The sequence below is a fragment of the Primulina tabacum genome, chromosome 4, assembly GCF_025594145.1.
Source record: "Primulina tabacum isolate GXHZ01 chromosome 4, ASM2559414v2, whole genome shotgun sequence".
Classification (NCBI taxonomy): Eukaryota; Viridiplantae; Streptophyta; class Magnoliopsida; order Lamiales; family Gesneriaceae; genus Primulina; species Primulina tabacum.
This window is the reverse complement of record NC_134553.1, coordinates 47,319,141-47,339,331: the sequence shown is the minus strand read 5'-3', so window position 1 is coordinate 47,339,331 and position 20,191 is coordinate 47,319,141. Positions and strand designations below refer to the sequence as shown.

At 37.9% G+C, this 20,191-nt stretch overlaps 1 protein-coding gene across 1 annotated transcript; it reads left to right on the top strand.

Annotated features, from left to right (window-relative positions):
- Positions 1 to 2,379, top strand: LOC142541723 (cytochrome P450 CYP749A22-like). The gene is made up of 5 exons (XM_075648186.1): positions 1 to 463; positions 544 to 767; positions 961 to 1,193; positions 1,282 to 1,657; positions 1,780 to 2,379. The coding sequence occupies exons 1-5, from the start codon at positions 178 to 180 to the stop codon at positions 2,206 to 2,208; spliced, it is 1,548 nt and encodes a 515-aa protein (XP_075504301.1). The 5' UTR covers positions 1 to 177; the 3' UTR covers positions 2,209 to 2,379.
- The last annotated feature ends 17,812 nt before the right edge of the window (positions 2,380 to 20,191 follow it).

Genomic DNA, 20,191 nt, shown 5'->3' with positions numbered 1-20,191 from the left:
TCTGCATTAGTTTAAAAAGTTCATAATGTTTCCTCAAACACTGAAAGAGTTTCTGAACTAGACGATAAATAAAAGTACAGCCAAAGACAGAATTGGACTAGTATCTTTGTTTCTGTTTTCACAAAATTCTGGCTGATATAAAAATAAATCATCTAGTAACTTTGCTGTTTGCGGAAAATGGCTCCCGTCGAAATTTTTGTGCTCGTTCTTTTGAGTGTTCTTTGCTTGTTCTTTCTTTTGAAAGTTGTTAGATTCCTCCGCAGAGTATGGTGGAATCCAATTCAGCTACAAGCATTCATGGCTTCACAGGGAATCAGAGGTCCATCTTATAGTTTTCCCCATGGAAGTACCAAGGAAGTATCCGACATCTTACACCGATCCATGGAAGCAACGTCTTCAGACATAACACATGATATATTTCGAAGAACTCAGCCTCATGTGTATACATGGATAAAAACATATGGTAAGGTCATGTTTTCGAACTTTTGTGTTGTTTTTTTTTTGTCTGTCTCTTATGATTGCTCAGCAATGTTTTGGTGAAAGGGATGAATTTTCTAAACTGGCATGGTTCGCAAGGCCAGTTGTTCGTCAGTGAACCGGAGCTTGTTAAAGAGATATTGATGAATAGAGAAGGCTTTTTTCCAAAAATGGACATGGAAGGATATGCAAAAAGATTGCTAGGGGAGGCACTAATTACTAATGAAGGTGAAAAATGGGAGAGGATAAGGAAACTAGCAAATCACACTTTTCATTCAGAAAGTCTAAAAGTAAGTCTTGCTTATTTCTCCATAATATCATATTTTGCCGGGTGGAGTGAAAGACTTTATAAGAGCGTTCACATTTTCAATTAATCATTTTCAAAACTCATTTCATGAGATCTAGCTTGTACTGCCTCATTAGTTTAGTGCATGACAGTACTATCGAATATCGACGAAATCTGAAGTTGTGTTCTATGTTCAGAGGATGGTTCCGCAGATGAGTTCAAGTGTTTCCATGATGCTTGAAAAGTGGAAAAATTACGATGGGAAGGAGATTGATGTGTTCAAGGAATTTGGACTGCTGACTACTGAAGTGATATCAAGAACAGCGTTTGGGAGTAGTTACTTGGAAGGGAAGAATATATTTGAAATGGTGGCCAAGTTAACTTCAACCACTGTCAGAAATGAAAATAAAATCAGATTCCCAGGCATCAGGTTTTTGCTTAGAGCTAAGAAATTGTCTCATACTAATCAAATTCTTAGTGGGTTTTTCCTCTAACAGTTAGTTTGCTAAATTTTTCAGCCTGGTTTTTAAATCTGATGATGAAGTTGAAGCAGAGAAACTCGAAAAAAGGATAAAGGGTTCTATCATGGAGCTGGTAAAGAAGAGGGAAAGTTCACCAAATTCGGAATTGGGAGATTTTGGAAGTGATTATTTAGGCCAACTTGTGAAAATCAGGCATGAATCCGATGTAAAGAAACGAATCACAACCGAACAGATGATCGATGAGATCAAGGTAATATACGGTGCTGGACATCTTACGACCACGAGTCTTCTTGCTTGGTGCATCCTGCTTCTCGCGATACATGAAGACTGGCAAGAAAAGGCAAGAGAAGAGGTGAAGGAGACTCTTGGTTTCCACTCACCGAATTCGGATGGCATTGCAAGATTAAAAACGGTAATCTGATTACAGTTAGAGCCTAAATCCAAACAACTAGTGTATTAGGTGGGAAAATCTCCGAAATGTGGGATCATAACAATTCTTGATGTTTTCTTTGATAATTTTTGTTTTTCTTGCAGATGAACCTGATCATAAACGAATGCCTCCGGCTTTATCCTCCAGCGCTTACACTGACAAGAAAAGTTTCAAAGAAAGTTAAACTAGGGAATCTGATTCTTCCTCAGAATATTAACATTTTCATCCCAATTTTAGCACTGCACCAGAATCCTCTAATCTGGGGAGAGGATGCTGATCTTTTCAAGCCAGAGAGATTCGCCGAAGGCGTTGCTAAAGCTACCAAAAACAACTCTGCGGCCTTTTTGCCATTCGGTATGGGGCCTCGAACCTGTGTAGGATTAAACTTCACAACCAATGAAGCCAAGATCGCGCTCTCAATGATCCTACAGCGATTCAAGTTCGTTATCTCTCCTAACTACGTCCATCAACCTGCACAAATGTTTATTCTTACACCAAAAAATGGTGTCAAAGTCATCCTCAAAGCTCTTTAAAAGTAAATTAAACTACTACACTTCTAGAGTACAATTTATCTGGTGTGCTGGTAAAAGGTATGTTCCCTCTCTATTGTTCTAAGAAGTAAACTTGTGTGTAATCAACAGTTCAATGTTGGAGAATAATACAAAGTCGTCGCAACTTCCCTCAGCCTGATCAAATGAAAAACTTCCAAGTGTTCTCAGAAATATTGCGTGATTTTAGTCTTGTCAGTTTCGTTTTCACAGGGTGAATGAGATGAGGGTGAGTGTTGTGTGTATTAGAATGTAAGTGTTGTGCGTAGGTGTTGTAACACCCACGACAACATGCAGCGGAAATTATAGTTTAACACATTAACACACAACTGGAATGACAATAATACGAGATACGAGAGATAAATTATACTTGTGCGGTGCCTCAGGGCAAAATAATTCACTAGAAAAACTTGTAAGTTTACAAAAACCAATACTAGTGAAAGAATAAAACAACTCCCTTATTAAGGCGAGTAACAAATTGCATCCTAAACCTCTAACAAACCGTATAACCAAAATACATAGGATGCATCAACTGAGAAGTGAAAAAGTCTTCAAAAATCAGCGCACTAATCAAGACAGTGATTAGGTGTTGTCTTCAGATGTTGTCAGCACTTCACAACAACACTTTATCAACGACGCGAGATTGCTTCAATCAGAAAATATTTTCTTCGTATAAATGCATCTCTGTCTCTCCGAAAGTTATATGCTCTATATCGTCCCCCTCTCTGCGTTTCTTCTCTTTTGAGTCCTATTTAACATAGAAAAACCAATTTCATTAGGAAACAAACTCTTTTTAAAACAAGGATAATATCTTAAAGATATTGTGATATCATATCTTAAAGATATTATGAGTCATATCAAATATAGTCTTATATCACATATTGAATTTATACGAGATCATATCATCAATTTCGAGATTATCCACATGTCTAGAAAGGCAAAATATTAAAGATAAAAAAGGAAAATATATCAAGGAATAAAATTCCTTTCAATCTCCCCCTTTTTGTCTTTCTGGACAAAACAACCCAAAAATGGTTGTACATCTCAGCTCCCCCTGAGTTAGCAAATCAGTGACTCAGTCAACTTTAGTTGGCTCCCCCTGAATTCTACCGTTAAGCCTTCCCCTGATGAAAAATACAGTTCACTCAGGTGTTGTATGTTAGATGTTGCAACCAACATTCAGATCATAACACCGAAATAGTTCATTAATCAGGAGGGACAAAGATCAGAGAGAATAAAAGGACAACTAAAATACTAAAACCATCAAGAGAGAAAAAAAACTCAAAATCTCATTATCCTTCATTATTGCCACCATCATCAGCCATTTTTGCTCCACTGGTTCCAGCTATATATCTACTCCCCCTTTTTGTCCAGAATGGACACTTTCACCCAGCAGAAGCTCATAGTCAGCCACTTGATTTTCATAATGTTCAATGGTTTTCTTGGCATTTTCAATCTGTTGTCGACCATAGGCAATCTGAGCTTGAATGTAGGAGATAGACAGTGTGACATAACCAGTAGGAGGAACATCTGTAGGTGGCTGTTCAGCTGTCTCAGGCACATGTTCAGATGTTGTATCATCAGTGTTGCCAACATCCGGAGCAACATTTGAATGCAGCCAAGGCAGATCGATCTTTCTGTTGCCTTTGAAATAAGCAGGAGAAATCTTCAGATGATCTTTGACAGGGCAATGATCTTCATCAATATCCTTAATGAAACCTTGAGATTCCAAGATTCCATAAATCAGTGAAGGGTAGGGCAGCTTTGTTTTCTTGAAGTCTCCTTCAGCATATTGCAATGCTGTCCTGAACACCAGATTTCCAAAGTTAAAGGCCCTTTCAGTACCAATAGCAAACAACACCAGGGCCTGAGATCTAGTCACAGTAGTAGAATTGGTTGACGGTGTCCAATTCCAGATTGATGTCTTGTGCAGCACGGAGAAAAAAGAAGTGAGATTAGCAGCACTCAACTTCTTGGGATAATCAGGGAATACTTTGATCAGGCCTCCAGTGAGCACAGAGGTTACAGCATTTATGTCCAGATCCTCTTCAACTTCCTCAATATCCTGAGTGTTGTAGAATGCATTGATCACAGAAGGTGAGAACTTGTAGATACGATCACGAACAAACACTCTCCCATACTTCACCGATTCCTCATCTCCAACACTGCCCAGGAGATTGCAGTAGAATTCTAACACTACACAGCGACAGTAGGGCATAACAGTAGTGACTGTGGATAGCAACCTTCGGTTCTTGAGAAACTCAATCAAATTGTATTTCCCATATGCATTAACATCAATATTTTTCTCCTCAATCAGCTCTCTCTGAACAAACAGCGGCCATAATGCCAAGGCATCCTCAGAATAAAATTTGGGGGAAAAAGACTTACTTAAATCATAGCCAGCCGAGTCAATGTGGCGCTCGGTGTTGTCAACATCCACCTCAACACCGGCAGCAGTAGCAGCAACATCATCAGAAGACTCACTAGCTTCAGAGCCAATATCCTCAGATTCAGCATCACCCTATTCTTCAGATTCAAAGTCAGATACAGACGATGAAGAGGAAGAAGCTCCAGGTCGGTTTTGCTCAAACTCCTTCATCATTTCTCAATCAGGTTCATCATCCTTAGAAATTTGTTTCTTGGCAGCCTTTTCTTCCTTAAGGTGAGCGAGAAACTCGGCCAGAGATTGTTCATCTTCTAAAGGCTCATCAGGAACTCTTTCTTCTGCAACATTTTGAGTATCTGTGATGGGGTTTTGTTTTTGAATACCAGAAGTAGAACCAGGTTCCTTTGCAGCAACAGTTGGTTTGGGGCGAGCCACCAACTCAAAATCATCATCATTGGAGTCGTCTCCAGATGAGAAATCAGGGTCCAGAAGATTTGAGGAGGTAGATGCCCGTGGTTTCTTGGTTGGAACAAAGTCAGGATCGAACCCTGCTTGTCTCTTTGACCTTCGGCGCATAGGAGCAGTGGGAAAAGCTTTATTCAAGACTTCAAAGTCCGGTGGATTCTCGACATTGATCTCGTTCCCAGGTTCACCAGGAGCGATCATTTCCAGCGGAGTTGGTTCTTCTGACACGCCCACAATTTCCATCCCCTCAACATTGGTTTCGGCTGTGGGTGTTGTGTCAGGTGATTTTCCACCCATGCTCGCATCCATTTCACTCCTAATGTTGTGAGGATCGAAGCCAGCCATCTGCGAAATCAAGAACAAAAGAAGTAGATCGGTTCGAAGGACACAGAGAATCGCGAAGAACAGAGATATTTTAAGCAAAAACAATGAATAGTGAGGGCAGGAGAAATTTTAGAATGTGAGGGAAAATACTAAACAGTAAAGTTATTCTTCGTCCATTCCTAATTATTTAAGCACAACTCTCCAACGGTAACATTCTGTTGAGCCGCAACTTCAGCACCTTTTCAACTCAATTTTTACTCTCACTCAACAGTAACTTTCTGAAACAGTGCCATCATTATTTCAAGAAATCAGGCAGGATAAAACACCACATCGAATTAACCCCACAAACAGTTAGAAATCAAGAAATTTCAAAATTAAGTCGGTTAGGGTTTTCTTCGTATTTCATGAATTAAAAACTGATAGCCCACTGGTCATGATGAATTCACATAACAGCAGTATGAATGACTTAAATTTATGCCTAAAGTATGATCAAAAATGAAATGCACACGCATGTGATCAAACTGTGATCAGTCTGTACTTAGGTGTTGGCAACACCTCTTGGCAACACTCACAAGTTGGACTCAAACTTTCTTGAACATTTTTAATTCAGACATGGTAGCTTCCACTCTAGAAGAACGGTCTTCATAGGACTCCTCTAGGTAGCTTTTTCCATCTGTATTTTGAATTAGAACTGGTAGCTCCCACACTAGAAGAACGATCTTCATTGGACTCTTCTAGGTAGCTTTTTCCATTTTCTTCTAAACAACAATTTTTATTTTTTTTTTCTATTTTTCACCTTATTGCTCAAGAATTTTCTAAGTCATTTTCTACATTGGACAAGATCATGTGGTACACGAACATCCTCACAGCTTAATGACTTAGATTCAGCACACTCCATACTTTATAAAATTTTGATAGAAAGTTTGATTCACAACTGAGAGCACACCATTCAGTATCCTTCACTTGTACAGGCTTCACAAAAAACAGGATGTATGCAATATGTCTAGCATCCTAAAAATAAAATGCACATGCATGCTGAGTGTTGTCCACAGGTGTTGTAACACCGAGGACAACATCCGTGAGTGATCATTGTGCACACAAGCTGAGAGACTTCCTAAGATTGAAAATCTCTCGAACTCCAATGGTTTTGTAAAAATATCAGCCAGTTGGTTCTCAGTTCTAACAAATTCCATTCGAATTGTACCCTTATCAACCAAATCTCGAATAAAATGATGTCTAATGTCTATGTGTTTCGTTCGAGAGTGTTGTACTGGATTTTTTGAAATATCAATTGCACTTGAATTGTCACAGTATACAATTAAGGTGTCACTGTTGAAACCATAGTCTTTAATCATTTGATTCATCCACAAAAGTTGTGAACAACAGTTAGCAGCTGCAACATATTCAGATTCAGCAGTGGACAGAGATACACAATTTTGCTTTTTACTATACCATGACACCAAATTGTTACCTAGATAAAAACATCCTCCAGTGGTACTCTTCCTATCATCTAGATTTCTAGCCCAGTCAGCATCACTAAACCCCACTAGATTTGTGTTTGTTTCTTTGGTGTACCACAAACCTAAGTTAACTGTCCCGGCTATATATCTCAAAATTCATTTGACAACTTTTAAATGAGTGACTTTAGGATCAGCCTGGTACCTGGCGCACAAACATACACTAAACATGATGTCAGGACGACTTGCACTTAAGTAAAGAAGACTGCCTATGATTCTGCGATACTAGGTGTTGTCAACACCTGCAGCAACATCGTCTTTGGACAATTTTTCAGTCGACCCCATTGGTGTTTTCATGTGTTTAGTGTTCTCGCTAGAAAATTTCTTCACCAAATTCTTGGCATACTTGGATTGACACAGAAAGATACCATCATGCATTTGTTTAATTTGCAATCCAAGAAAGAAACTTAATTCTCCTACCATGCTCATTTCAAATGTGGTAGACATGCATTTAACAAATTCATCAACATGCTTTTGAGAAGAAGCACCAAAAATGATGTCATCCACATATATTTGACACACAAGAATATCATGTTTCGATTTTTGAATAAAAAGGGTTTTATCAACCTCACCTCGTTTGAAGCCTAAGTCAAGCAGATATTCAGTAAGCCTACCATACCATGCTCGTGGAGCTTGTTTAAGTCCATAAAGTGCCTTCTTCAACTTGTAGACATGGTTCGGGTGGTTTGGATCTTCGAACCCTTTAGGTTGGCTTACATAAGTTTCTTCATTCAAAATGCCGTTCAAAAAGGCACTTTTCACATCCATTTGATATAGTTTTATGTCCATGTGACAAACGATAGCAAGTAAAAGTCGGACTGACTCAATCCGGGCAACAAGGGCAAATATCTCATCAAAATCAATTCCTTCAATTTGAGTATACCCTTGAGCAACTAACCTAGCTTTATTTCTCAAAACAATCCCAGATTCACCAGTTTTGTTTTTAAAAATCCATTTGGTTCCAATAACATTCACATTATCAGGTCTGGGAACCAAATCCCACACATCATTCCTAACAAATTGTTCAAGTTCCTCATGCATCGCATCAACCCAAAATTCATCTTTTAAGGCTTCATTTATATTTTTGGGTTCAATGAGCGAAACAAAACAAGAATGGCTTACTTGAGAGTATACGGAAGTCATGCATACTAGACCCATCATTTTCCGATAATCTACCTTCTCCTTTCTTCTAGTTTGCATTCCTCCAAATGCTTCTCCAATGATATGAGATGATGGATGATTTTTCTGAATCTTACTGGGAATATCAATCCCTTCATTGGTTACAACATCATCATTTTCAGTATATTCTTCTGGTTCATCATTTGATTCTGCCAGTGCAGGTGTTGTCTCAGGTGTTACAACTGTTTTTCCCGTTAGATATGCAAGATCGTCAAAAACAACGTTAATAGATTCCATAGTCGTTCTTGTTCTGAGATTATACACGCGATATGCACGACTATTGGATGAATAACCAAGAAATAAACACTTGTCACTTTTAGAGTCAAACTTTGCAAGATGGTCTCGGTCATTCAAAACATAACATACATACCCAAAAACATGAAAGTACTTCAGGTTTGGCCTCTTTCCCATGATGATTTCATAGGATGTCATAGTAGAACCACTCCTTAAGTACACACGGTTTGAAATATGACATGCTGTGTTTAAGGCCTCGGCCCAAAATTGTTTTGAAATATTCTTTGAACTCAACATGACCCTAGCCATTTCTTGCAGTGTCCTATTCTTCCTTTCGGCTATTCCATTTTGTTGAGGAGTCTTAGGGGCCGAAAATTCATGAGTTATCCCTCTCTTTTCACAGAATGATATAAAGTGTGAGTTTTCAAATTCTTTACCATGATCGGTCCTTATCTTACCAACCCTCAAGTCATGTAGATTAGTAATCTTAGCATGTAATTTCTTAAAAACAGCAAATGTGTCGGATTTTTCTCTAAGAAAACTTACCCATGTAAAGCGAGAGAAATCATCCACACAAACACATGAATACTTCTTACCTCCAAGGCTTTCCACTTCCATTGGACCCATAAGATCCATGTGCGAGAGTTCAAGACACCGTGTTGTCCCAAAGTGTTGTAACACTTGATGGGGAACACGTGTTTGCTTACTCTTTTGACATGCACCACAAACATAAGGAATTCCAGAGGATAAATTAGGCATACCTCTCACAGCATCGTACTTACCAAGGTTCTTTAATGTCTTGAAGTTTGCATGACCCAATTTTTGATGCCACAAGTTTAGTTCACTTACTTTTGAATGATTGCACACAGGGTCCTCTCCAAGTTGATAACAATTGTCAGCCGACCTTGTACCTGTCAAAATACATGTATCAGTATTATCAAAAACTGCACAATTGTCTTTATCAAACTTAACATGTAAACCATCATCACAAAGTTGACTTATGCTTATTAAGTTTGAGTTAAGTCCTTCGACATAAAGCACATTGTGTAGACTAGGCAGTTCATCAACATTCAAGGTCCCTTTGCCAGCTATTCTTCCTTTAGCACCTCCACCATATGTCACATGCACATTCCTTAGTTCAACATAGTCAGTCAAATAGTCTTTAGAACCTGTCATGTGGCGTGAACAGCCACTGTCAAAGTACCATATTCCTGCAATGTTAGTTTTTAACGAAGTATAAATAACAGAACATTGAATATTAGCCTTTGGCACCCAAACCCTTTTTACCGATGGTTTTCTATTGGCAGTGTTACGCCGGATGTTGTACAACACCTGTGGCAACACCTGTTCAGATTCCCATCTTTTGTAGTCATCTCTCAGTTTAAAATAGTAGGGTTTGATATGACCAGGTCTAAAGCAATAGTGGCAGATAAAGTGGCGTTTTCTGGACTTGGACTTCTTTGTAGATATTTGCCTCTTTGATGAAACACCTTTTTCAGTGTATGTAGCATTCGAGATTTCAGCACTTCCTTTGACAAAGACAGTTGGTTTTCTTTCAGTGTTGGAAGACTCTCCTATTTCAAATTGGTGATTCGTATAACCAAGTCCAGCTTTGTCATTCTTTCCAATCATCAAGAGTGAATCAAGTTTGGATGAACTTGAATTAAGCTTCGCAAGAATTTGAGTTGCTTCTCCAAGCTCTTCCTTGACTTTGCATAATTCCAGATCTTTCTTACTTAAGATTACTTCAAGTCGTGATACTTGTGACTTCAGCTCAGTGTTCTCTTTGGAGAGAATTGCATTCACTTTATTTCTTTTGATCCAGTCTTCATACAATTCTTCATACATTGTCTGCACACTTTCCAGAGTGACTTCATCATCATCTAATTCTTGGTTTTCAGACTGACTTGATTCACCAAGGGTTGTAGAATTAAGACACACTGAATTTGAAGAGATGTTGCGACCAGGTATTGCAACACCTGTGGCAACACCCAAAGGATTGATTTGCATTGAACGCTTCTCCTTGATCACAGCAGACAACGATGTGTGATTTTCAGATTCATTTGATCCTTGATCATCATCAGACTCTTCATCACTCAAAGTGATAGCCATGTCTTTGTTTCTCCGAAGTCGATTGGCACACTCATTGGCATAGTGTCCAAATCCAGGACACTCTATGCATTGTACTGAGTCCAAATTTCTGACATTTAATTGGATTTGCAATTCAGTTTTTGGTCGAAATTGTCCTTTCATAGGAGTAAAATTTTGAGCTTTTGCAGAAGTGGTGATATTGGGCAACACAGATTTTTGTCCAATTTTCTTCTTCTCTCTCATTTTCTTCAAGTAATCACCGAATTTTTTTGTAATTAGAGAGATAGAATCTTCACCTAAATCAGATTCATTCACTTCTTTAGATATTTGAAGGATTTCATCATAAGAGTCAGTTGAAACTTCAAAGGCGATTGTCTTCCCTTTATCCTTCTTTTGTAAATCAAGATTCATCTCAAAAGTTCTGAGGGAACTCATTAATTCATCCAGGTTGATTGTTGAAGTTTCTTTAGATTCTTCAATTGCACAAACTTTGACATTAAATTTCTCAGGTAGAGATCTTAAAACTTTGTTCACCAATCTTTCATTGGACATGGGATCTCCAAGACTGTGAGCTTCATTAGAAAGTTGTCTCAACCGGCTATCATACTCAAGAATAGACTCATTGTCCTCCATTCTCAGGCTTTCAAATTTTGATGCCACCATCCTTAGCCTAGTTTTACGCACACTCTCGGATCCTTCACAATGTTTCTGAAGTATATCCCAAGCTTCTTTGGCACAAACACAATTGGTGATTAAATTAAACATCCTTGTGTCAACAGACGAGAATATAGCATTGAGAGCCTTGGAATTAAAATTTGACGTTTGCACTTCATCGATTGTCCATGTACTTTCAGGTTTGAGCCGAGTGTCTCCATCAGCATCCTCAATCTTTGGTGGACTCCAACCATCAAGTACACGCTGTCAAGCTCTTTCTTCAATTGATTTAATAAAAACCCTCATCTTTACTTTCCAAAATGCATAGTTTGATCCATCCAATACGGGAGGTCTAAAAACAGTGTTTTTTGATGCTTCCATGATCCTTTTCCACCTGGAAAACAAAACAAAACAGGATCTCACTTAGTAGCGTCTAGTGGAAGCTCTGATACCACTTGTCAGTTTCGTTTCCACAGGGTGAATGAGATGAGGGTGAGTGTTGTGTGTATTAGAATATAAGTGTTGTGCGTAGGTGTTGTAACACCCACGACAACATGCAGCGGAAATTATAGTTTAACACATTAACACACAACTGGAATGACAATAATACGAGATACGAGAGATAAATTATGCACAAGTATAAAATACTTGTGCGGTGCCTCAGGGCAAAATAATTCACTAGAAAAACTTGTAAGTTTACAAAAATCAATACTAGTGAAAGAATAAAATAACTCCCTTATTAAGGCGAGTAACAAATTGCATCCTAAACCTCTAACAAATCGTATAACCAAAATACATAGGATGCATCAACTGAGAAGTGAAAAAGTCTTCAAAAATCAGCGCACTAATCAAGACAGTGATTAGGTGTTGTCTTCAGATGTTGTCAGCACTTCACAGCAACACTTTATCAACGACGCGAGATTGCTTCAATCAGAAAATATTTTCTTCGTATAAATGCATCTCTGTCTCTCCGAAAGTTATATGCTCTATATCGTCCTCCTCTCTGCGTTTCTTCTCCTTTGAGTCCTATTTAACATAGAAAAACCAACTTCATTCGGAAACAAACTCTTTTTAAAACAAGGATAATATCTTAAAGATATTGTGATATCATATCTTAAAGATATTATGAGTCATATCAAATATAGTCTTATATCACATATTGAATTTATACGAGATCATATCATCAATTTCGAGATTATCCACATGTCTAGAAAGGCAAAATATTAAAGATAAAAAAGGAAAATATATCAAGGAATAAAATTCCTTTCAAGTCTAATGTTTTGTACTCGTCCCATGTTTATGAGATATTTCTGTGCAACAATTCCAAGGGAAATATTTCTGTGCAACAATTCCAGTAACATTCCATTCTAATTCAACATGTTTAAAAAACAATCACACCAATAAAACCAACACGTAACAATCAATTGTGAGATTTTTTTTCCCTTGGTTAAGCTGAGTTGAATAATAAATTATTGAGATGATGCATGTATAATTTGACATGATAGGATAAAGTGACCATTATGGACACCTCAGATCTTGTGGAACACCAACATGATAAACGACACAGAGATGGCAGATTTGTCTTGCTATATATATCAGACTAACAACAGTCAGTTAGCTCGGTTATTAGTTAGTTATAGTTGGTTAGATAGTTAGTCAAAATTACTCAATTACTTACGCATGTATAAATATAGATGATGTACAGACTATCATTTTTTTCACCAATTCAATAATGAACGGAACTCTTCTTCCATTCAATACATGCTCGCCTCTGTAATATGGTATCAGAGCTTATCCGCACAATCCTTACACACGCCAATGGTGAGCAGATAATCAGGAAGAAGATTGAGATTCTCTCGTCGAGCTGGTGAGTTTTCTTTCTGTGCAAAACTCACAAATCGGTGCATTTCATTCTCCAATTTGTAATTGAAAGTTCTTAGCATCGACATCTGGATCTATGACAAACACAAATTCCACGGCGTGGAATATGCAAATGGGGCGATCTGCCGCTGATGACCAATCGAGCCCCTACTTTCTCCATCATTCTGATAATCCAGGGCAGCTCCTGGTTTCACAGCAACTCACTGGTGAAAATTTTCTGTCATGGAGTCGGGCAATGAAAATTGCACTCTCCGTTAAGAACAAGTTGGGGTTTATTGATGGATCTATTCACAAACCATCAGAAAGTGATCTCACCTTGACAAGTGCGTGGACTCGAAACAACAACATAGTCATTTCTTGGCTACTGAATTCTGTATCCAAGGAGATATCAGCGAGCATCTTGTTCGCGGAATCAGCAGAAGATATATGGAAGGATTTGCAAGATCGTTTTCAACAAAGTAATGCTCCAAGAATATTTCAACTACGTAGAGAATTGATCAATTTGCGCCAAGATCAAGATCCGATTGGTATCTACTTCACTAAGCTTAAGGCCATTTGGGAAGAATTGAATCAATTCCGTCCGGTTTGCAGTTGTGGTAAGTGCATTTGTAATGGGGTCAAGAACAGTGACAATTATGTTCAGATGGATTACGCCATGACTTTTCTCATGGGTCTCAATGACTCGTTTACCAATATTAGGAGTCAAGTGCTTCTGCTTGATCCTCTTCCGTCTATCAACAAAATTTTTGCTTTAGTCATACAAGAGGAGAGACAAAGGGCTATTGGGAAGCAATCTAATTTCAATACACCCACAAATGACTTGGCACTTGCGCTCCAAGGGGAGCACCATCAATCCCAGCATAATAGCAGAGCAAGAATTAAATTCCAGAAAGGCAGACCATATTGTACTTCTTGCAATGCTCCTGGACACACTGTCGATACATGTTACAAGATTCATGGCTATCCTCCAGGATACAAAACCAGAGGAAGATTTGTGAACAGAAATTCATCTGCTCCAGTGAATCAAGTATCAGGACATAGTGTTTCATCTGGCCTCCGAGATTCTCTTACTGATTCTTCTTCCAATATCTTACAGAAGTTTGATAAAAATCATATGGAACAACTGATGACCATGTTTGTTCAACACCTCTCAGATGTTGACAAGAAAACTGGTTGTTGACAAGAAAATTGGTCGGCAAGATGGTTCGAATGATCACTTTAATTCAGGTACTTGCTTATCAATATCTATTCCTAATTTGTTGCATTCACCTTCATGTTGGATCCTGGATTCGGGGGCATCTCGACATATTTGCTCGAATGTGAATTCTTTCACTTACCTTACATCAGTGGACAATTCACGTGTCATCCTGCCAAATCATGAATACATTGACGTCAAATTATGTGGTGAAGTTAGATTGGGATCCTTGGTTCTATCTGATGTTCTTTACATACCCGAGTTCAAATTTAACCTACTGTCCGTCAGCTCCTTTATCGCCAACACAGATGTTATGATCAACTTTTACCATGATTCATTTTTCATTCAGGAAATGACAACCAAGAAGACGATTGGCAAGGGTAATCGGATAGAAGGTCTGTATGTTCTGAAAGTCGAGAATCTGGAAAGCTACAACTCTTGCTCAAAGATCCATGTCAATCAAGTCACTTCACAAACTTGGCACTGTCGTCTGGGACACCCTTCAATGAAGATAGTACAGAATTTGAAAAACCATTTACAATACAAGGATACTGATATACCCAATATACCATATTCTATTTGTCCACTAGCAAAACAAAGAAAATTACCTTTTGTTTCTCATCACAATATGTCTTCAAAGCCTTTTGATCTTGTTCACTGTGACATTTGGGGGCCATATCATGCTCCTACATATAATAATCAACGATATTTCTTGACTCTAGTCGACGATTGCACAAGGTTTACATGGGTTTTTCTTTTGCAACACAAATCTGAAGAACTAAGTATAGTGTCTAGATTCTTTCAAATGGTTGAAACTCAATTCACCATAACAGTAAAGGCCTTCCGCACTGATAATGTTAAAGAGCTTGCGTTCACCGAGTTGTTACAGACCAAAGGAATCATACATCAGTTTTCATGTGTGCAAACCCCTCAACAGAATTCGGTAGTAGAAAGGAAACACCAACATTTGCTTAATGTTGCTCGTTCTTTGCTTTTTCAGTCCCATATGCCTATTCGTTTCTGGAGTTAATGTATTCTGACAGCAACTTACTTGATAAATCGTGTACCTTCCCCTTGGACACACAACCAATCTCCCTATGAGCTGTTGTATCAGAAAAATGTGGACTATTCACACTTTCGTGTATTTGGTTGCCTTGCATTTGCTTCCACTTTATCAGCTCATCGCGACAAGTTTCTTCCAAGAGCTCGTGCCTGTGTTTTTTTAGGATATCCTCCAAACATGAAAGCATACAAGTTATTGGACATTAAGAGCAAGGAAACATTTATATCACGGGATGTTATTTTCCATGAATCCATATTTTCTTTTCTTTCTATATCTCCAGAGGAAGAGATCATTGATCCATTTCCTGACTTGGTCCTTCCTACATCAGCACCCATTGACCCTACTGAATGCTTGGACAGCAATGTGCCATTAGCTGTTCCACACCAGGCATCAAGCTCAAATGCTTCTTCAGTTGCTGGTGCACACAATAATGTTCCAGAGATACCAAGTGCTCCAGAGATACCAGCTCATGTTGCTCCCACTCGCACTTCTTCAAGGGCGATCAAACAGCCATCATACTTAAGGCATTATCATTGTCAGATGTTGCAGCATAAACCAGACCCCTCACATTCAGCCCTGTATCCTTTGGAGGCATACGTATCATATCACTCACTTTCTCCATCATACAAACAATTTGTGCTTAATATTTCCACGCAAGTGGAACCTCAATTCTTTCATCAAGCCGTGAAGTCAAATGACTGGCAGGTTGCAATGCGTGAGGAACTCGATGCAATGGAAGCCAACAAGACTTGGTCTGTGGTTCCAATTCCTTCAAACAAACAAGCCATTGGCTGCCGTTGGGTATACAAGATCAAACATAAATCTGATGGCTCGATAGACAGGTATAAGGCTTGGTTAGTTGCGAAAGGGTACAATCAATGCGAAGGTGTTGATTTCTTTGAGACTTTCTCCCCAATTGCCAAGCTAGCCACTGTCAAAGTTTTGCTTGCACTTGCTGCTAGCCAAAATTGGCATCTTGCACAATTGGACATCAATAATGCATTTCTGAATGGAGATCTACTCGAAGATGTGTACATGGATCTTCCACTTGGATACACTCCCACAAAACAAATTGATCAAGTCACTCCCAAACTTGTGTGCAAATTACACAAATCTATATATGGCCTACGTCAAGCCTCTCGACAGTGGTACACAAAATTCTCCAATGCAGTATAGCTGATCATACCTTATTCACCAAAGGATCAGGATCTTCTTTCGTCGTCTTACTGGTATATGTAGACGACATCATCATTGCCGGACCTTCCCCTAGTTTCATTCATGACGTAAAATCTGTTCTCCAATCCAAATTCAAACTTAAGGATTTGGGCCCTTTAAAATATTTCCTCGGTCTTGAAATAGCAAGAACGACACAGGGCATATGCTTATCACAACGCAATTACACATTACACCTACTCGAAGACACTGGATTTCTTGCTTGCAAACCTGTGCACGTGCCTATGGAGCCCAGGGTTCAACTCAATCTCCACGATGGTGAATTACTTGAAGATGTCACTCAATATAGACGCCTCATTGGACGTCTATTATACATTACCTTGTCTAGACCAGACATCACATTTGCAGTCCACAAATTGAGTCAATTTGTGTCCCAACCTCGTACCTCACACCTGAAGGCTGTGCATCATATCATGAGATATCTCAAGTCCAATCCAGGCCAAGGAATCTTCTTCTCAGCCACCTCTCCCATACACTTGAGAGCGTTTTCAGATGCTGATTGGGCAGCTTGTGCTGACACCCGAAAGTCAGTAACAGGTTTTTGTGTTTTCTTGGGCGACGCCTTGATTTCATGGAAAACCAAAAAACAAGTGACCATTTCCAGATCATCTACAGAGGCTGAATACAGAGCACTTGCCACTACAACAAGCGAAGTCATATGGCTTACTCAGCTACTCAAAGACTTGCACATCACCATTCCAGCCCCTGCCACTATATTTTGTGACAACCAATCAACCATCCATCTGGCATACAATCCTATCTTTCATGAACGCACAAAACACATTGAGATAGATTGTCATTTTATTCGTGAGAAAATCAAGGAAGGAACAATTAAACTTCTGCCAATTCGAACTTAGTTGCAGCTTGCTGATATGTTCACAAAACCTCTTCCACGTGCAGCCCTATCTCATATGGTTTCCAAGATGTCTGTCAAAAACATCTACAGTCCATCTTGACAGAGGGATATCAGACTAACAACAATCAGTTAGCTCGGTTATTAGTTAGTTATAGTTGGTTAGATAGTTAGTCAAAATTACTCAATTACTTACGCATGTATAAATATAGATGATGTACAGACTATCATTTTTTTCACCAATTCAATAATGAAGAACGGAACTCTTCTTCCATTCAATACATGCTCGCCTCTGTAATAATATATATACAGTTTTTGATTTGGATCCTCTGCTATGGCTGAAAACATAGTATTTGGTACTGTCCACTTTTTACGCGAGATCATCATCGTTTACTCTAACAATTTTTCAATTTTATTTGACACTGTCATCAGGTGCTGTGTTTTCAGCCACAACAGAAATTCAAATCCATACATTCTTAGGGATTTGCCATCCTTGCCTAACTTCTTCCAAGATACATACATACATATATAATTGGTCAAAAGTGCAAATTTACGGCATGTTTTTTTTTTTTTATTACACACGTTCTGTTCTTTTCGTGCTATCATATGATTTCACAATAGGGAACGAACGAAAAGCAACAAAATTCAGGCTCTTGCCCGATAAGTACTGTCGGCCACATTCTAAAGCTAATTAAAAGGCGGACAAAATTCCTCATTTCATGCCCTATTAATCATACAATATTTAACTATATCTGCCACAAAATTGGTTACATAGAGTTGTATATGTATAGCAGAACAAAATACCCATGTTTTATGGGACAAATGGAACTTGCTTGTTATGAATGGGCCGTCGTTTTCTAACCCAAGGATAATCCATCGTAAAATATTCTGATTCCTTGGACCCTTCTCTCCATTCACCTTTCTCTTTTGCATGCATCGCATTTTCTTGTCTCTCGCGTGGAGTGAGATTGTTACCTGAATAAATGTCACGCAAGATACAATTTTACAAGAATCTAAAAAATGAAATGAATCATGTATTAAACATTATGCCAAAATTAATAAGGTGATATAGACTTCAAGTACATCGACTGAGGTATGAATCCAAAATTTTCGGAAAAAATGTGACTAAACGCGGGATTTTTTGCATTTACCTTCGCTATACTTAATGATCGAGAGCAAAAATGATAGGATGCTAGGTAAGTGTCAAAAACATTAAACATAGAGGAGATGGATGCAAAAAACCCGACTAAACGCATCTCAGGCTTTCTAAGAAGGTTATGGTTGATGGGAAATGAGGTGCCAATGAAACCATATCTGATGTGCACGAAGGGATACATATGAACAATAAACCCTAACCCTCCATTTCTAACGACTAAGGATTTTACGCCAAATGATATCCAACGAGGCCGGGAAATGGTAAAATTGATGAAAAAATAAGAAGATTTTTTCCTTACCCAAAGAAGCTTCAGTCTTCAAGTTCTTGTTGTTTGGGACAACATTTTTGTCAGCAAATCCTTTAACCAGTACCGCCTCTTCACTGAGTTTTAGTTTTCTTGGCAGTGAAGAAGCTGTACTGTACTCGGCACCATTTTGGCAAAGAACTTTGTGCAGATGTACTTCATCGGAGGCGCAGTGCACAAGCATGAAACAAAATACAGCCAAAAGGCTTAACAATTCCATAGTTCCCTATGATAAAAGGTTTTCTTAGACGAAAGCTTTTATAAAGCAATGGAAGCTAGCTAGCTTACAATCTTATATATATATATATAAAGAAGAAAGAAATGGAAGTAGTGGTATCTTTAGTAAGAAATGCAAGAGAACATACACAAAACACAAAATTCAGAGTCCCAAAATCAGTACACAAAAAACCCTTATTTTTATACTACACTTTTTAGGAACCATCAAAACTTTGAATTGACTTTGTGTGCCCAATCGGGAACTGGTGCTTATTTGTATCTTTATATTATATTATAATGGTAAACTTTATATTTTCGAGAAAATTTTGGTTAGGGTATGTTTAGTTGGGTTTATTAGATTTTGATGAGATTATATAGATAAATAATATTATATTTTTTAAAAATATATGAGTAGGATGTTGAATAGTATTGAATCAATAATTTTTTTAGCCGTCTGATTGCTTAAATTTGAGATAAAAATGATAAAATTATATTAATATCCTTTTCAATAATTATTAAAAATAAATAAATAAATAAAGATATCAAAGATAATATTTAAATTTTGTATTAAAGTATTTTAATAAATTTATCCATTTTGTATTAAATTATTTTAATAAATTTAGGATAAATAATAAGATAAATAATCGATACCTAAAATTGCAACTAAACATTTGATGGTATTGACGTCCAAGCAACCAAAAGTAACCTACGAAATTTACTATTCGGAAAGTCTTCGTTGTAAGCTAAGGGGAATTATGTTCGTATGTTGTTTCTAGTCAAAGGATGCAAGTCTAAGTTCACATGAGAATTTGTTTTCCAAACATAAATAATATAATAATATTGCATCAAATGGCGTATATAATAAAAAAATTTGCATGTGGGATAGTGATATTCCATTGAAATCTACAAGTAGCTACATTTGTCAATCAAGCTGAGATAGGAAAAGTAGGGCTGGTAGGACAGTTGATAGCTGTACTCGCTGTTCAATTCAAATATAAATACCAAGTTTTCACGTAACAGATGTGAGACGATCTCACGAATTTTTATCTGTGAAACGAGTCAACCCTATCGATATTCACAATAAAAAATGATACTCTTAGCATAAAAAATAATACTTATTATTTTCCATGTATGACTCAAATAATATATATGTCTCACAAAATACCATTTGTGAGAGACCGTCTCACACAAATTTTTGCTTTATTCAAAATGTCATT

Coding starts and splice junctions, on each gene's coding strand:
- LOC142541723 (XM_075648186.1), top strand. CDS start 178: ATGGCTCCCGTCGAAATTTTTGTGCTCGTTCTTTTGAGTGTTCTTTGC. Junction 464..543: donor TACATGGATAAAAACATATG/GTAAGGTCATGT, acceptor TTTTGGTGAAAG/GGATGAATTTTCTAAACTGG. Junction 768..960: donor TTCATTCAGAAAGTCTAAAA/GTAAGTCTTGCT, acceptor TTCTATGTTCAG/AGGATGGTTCCGCAGATGAG.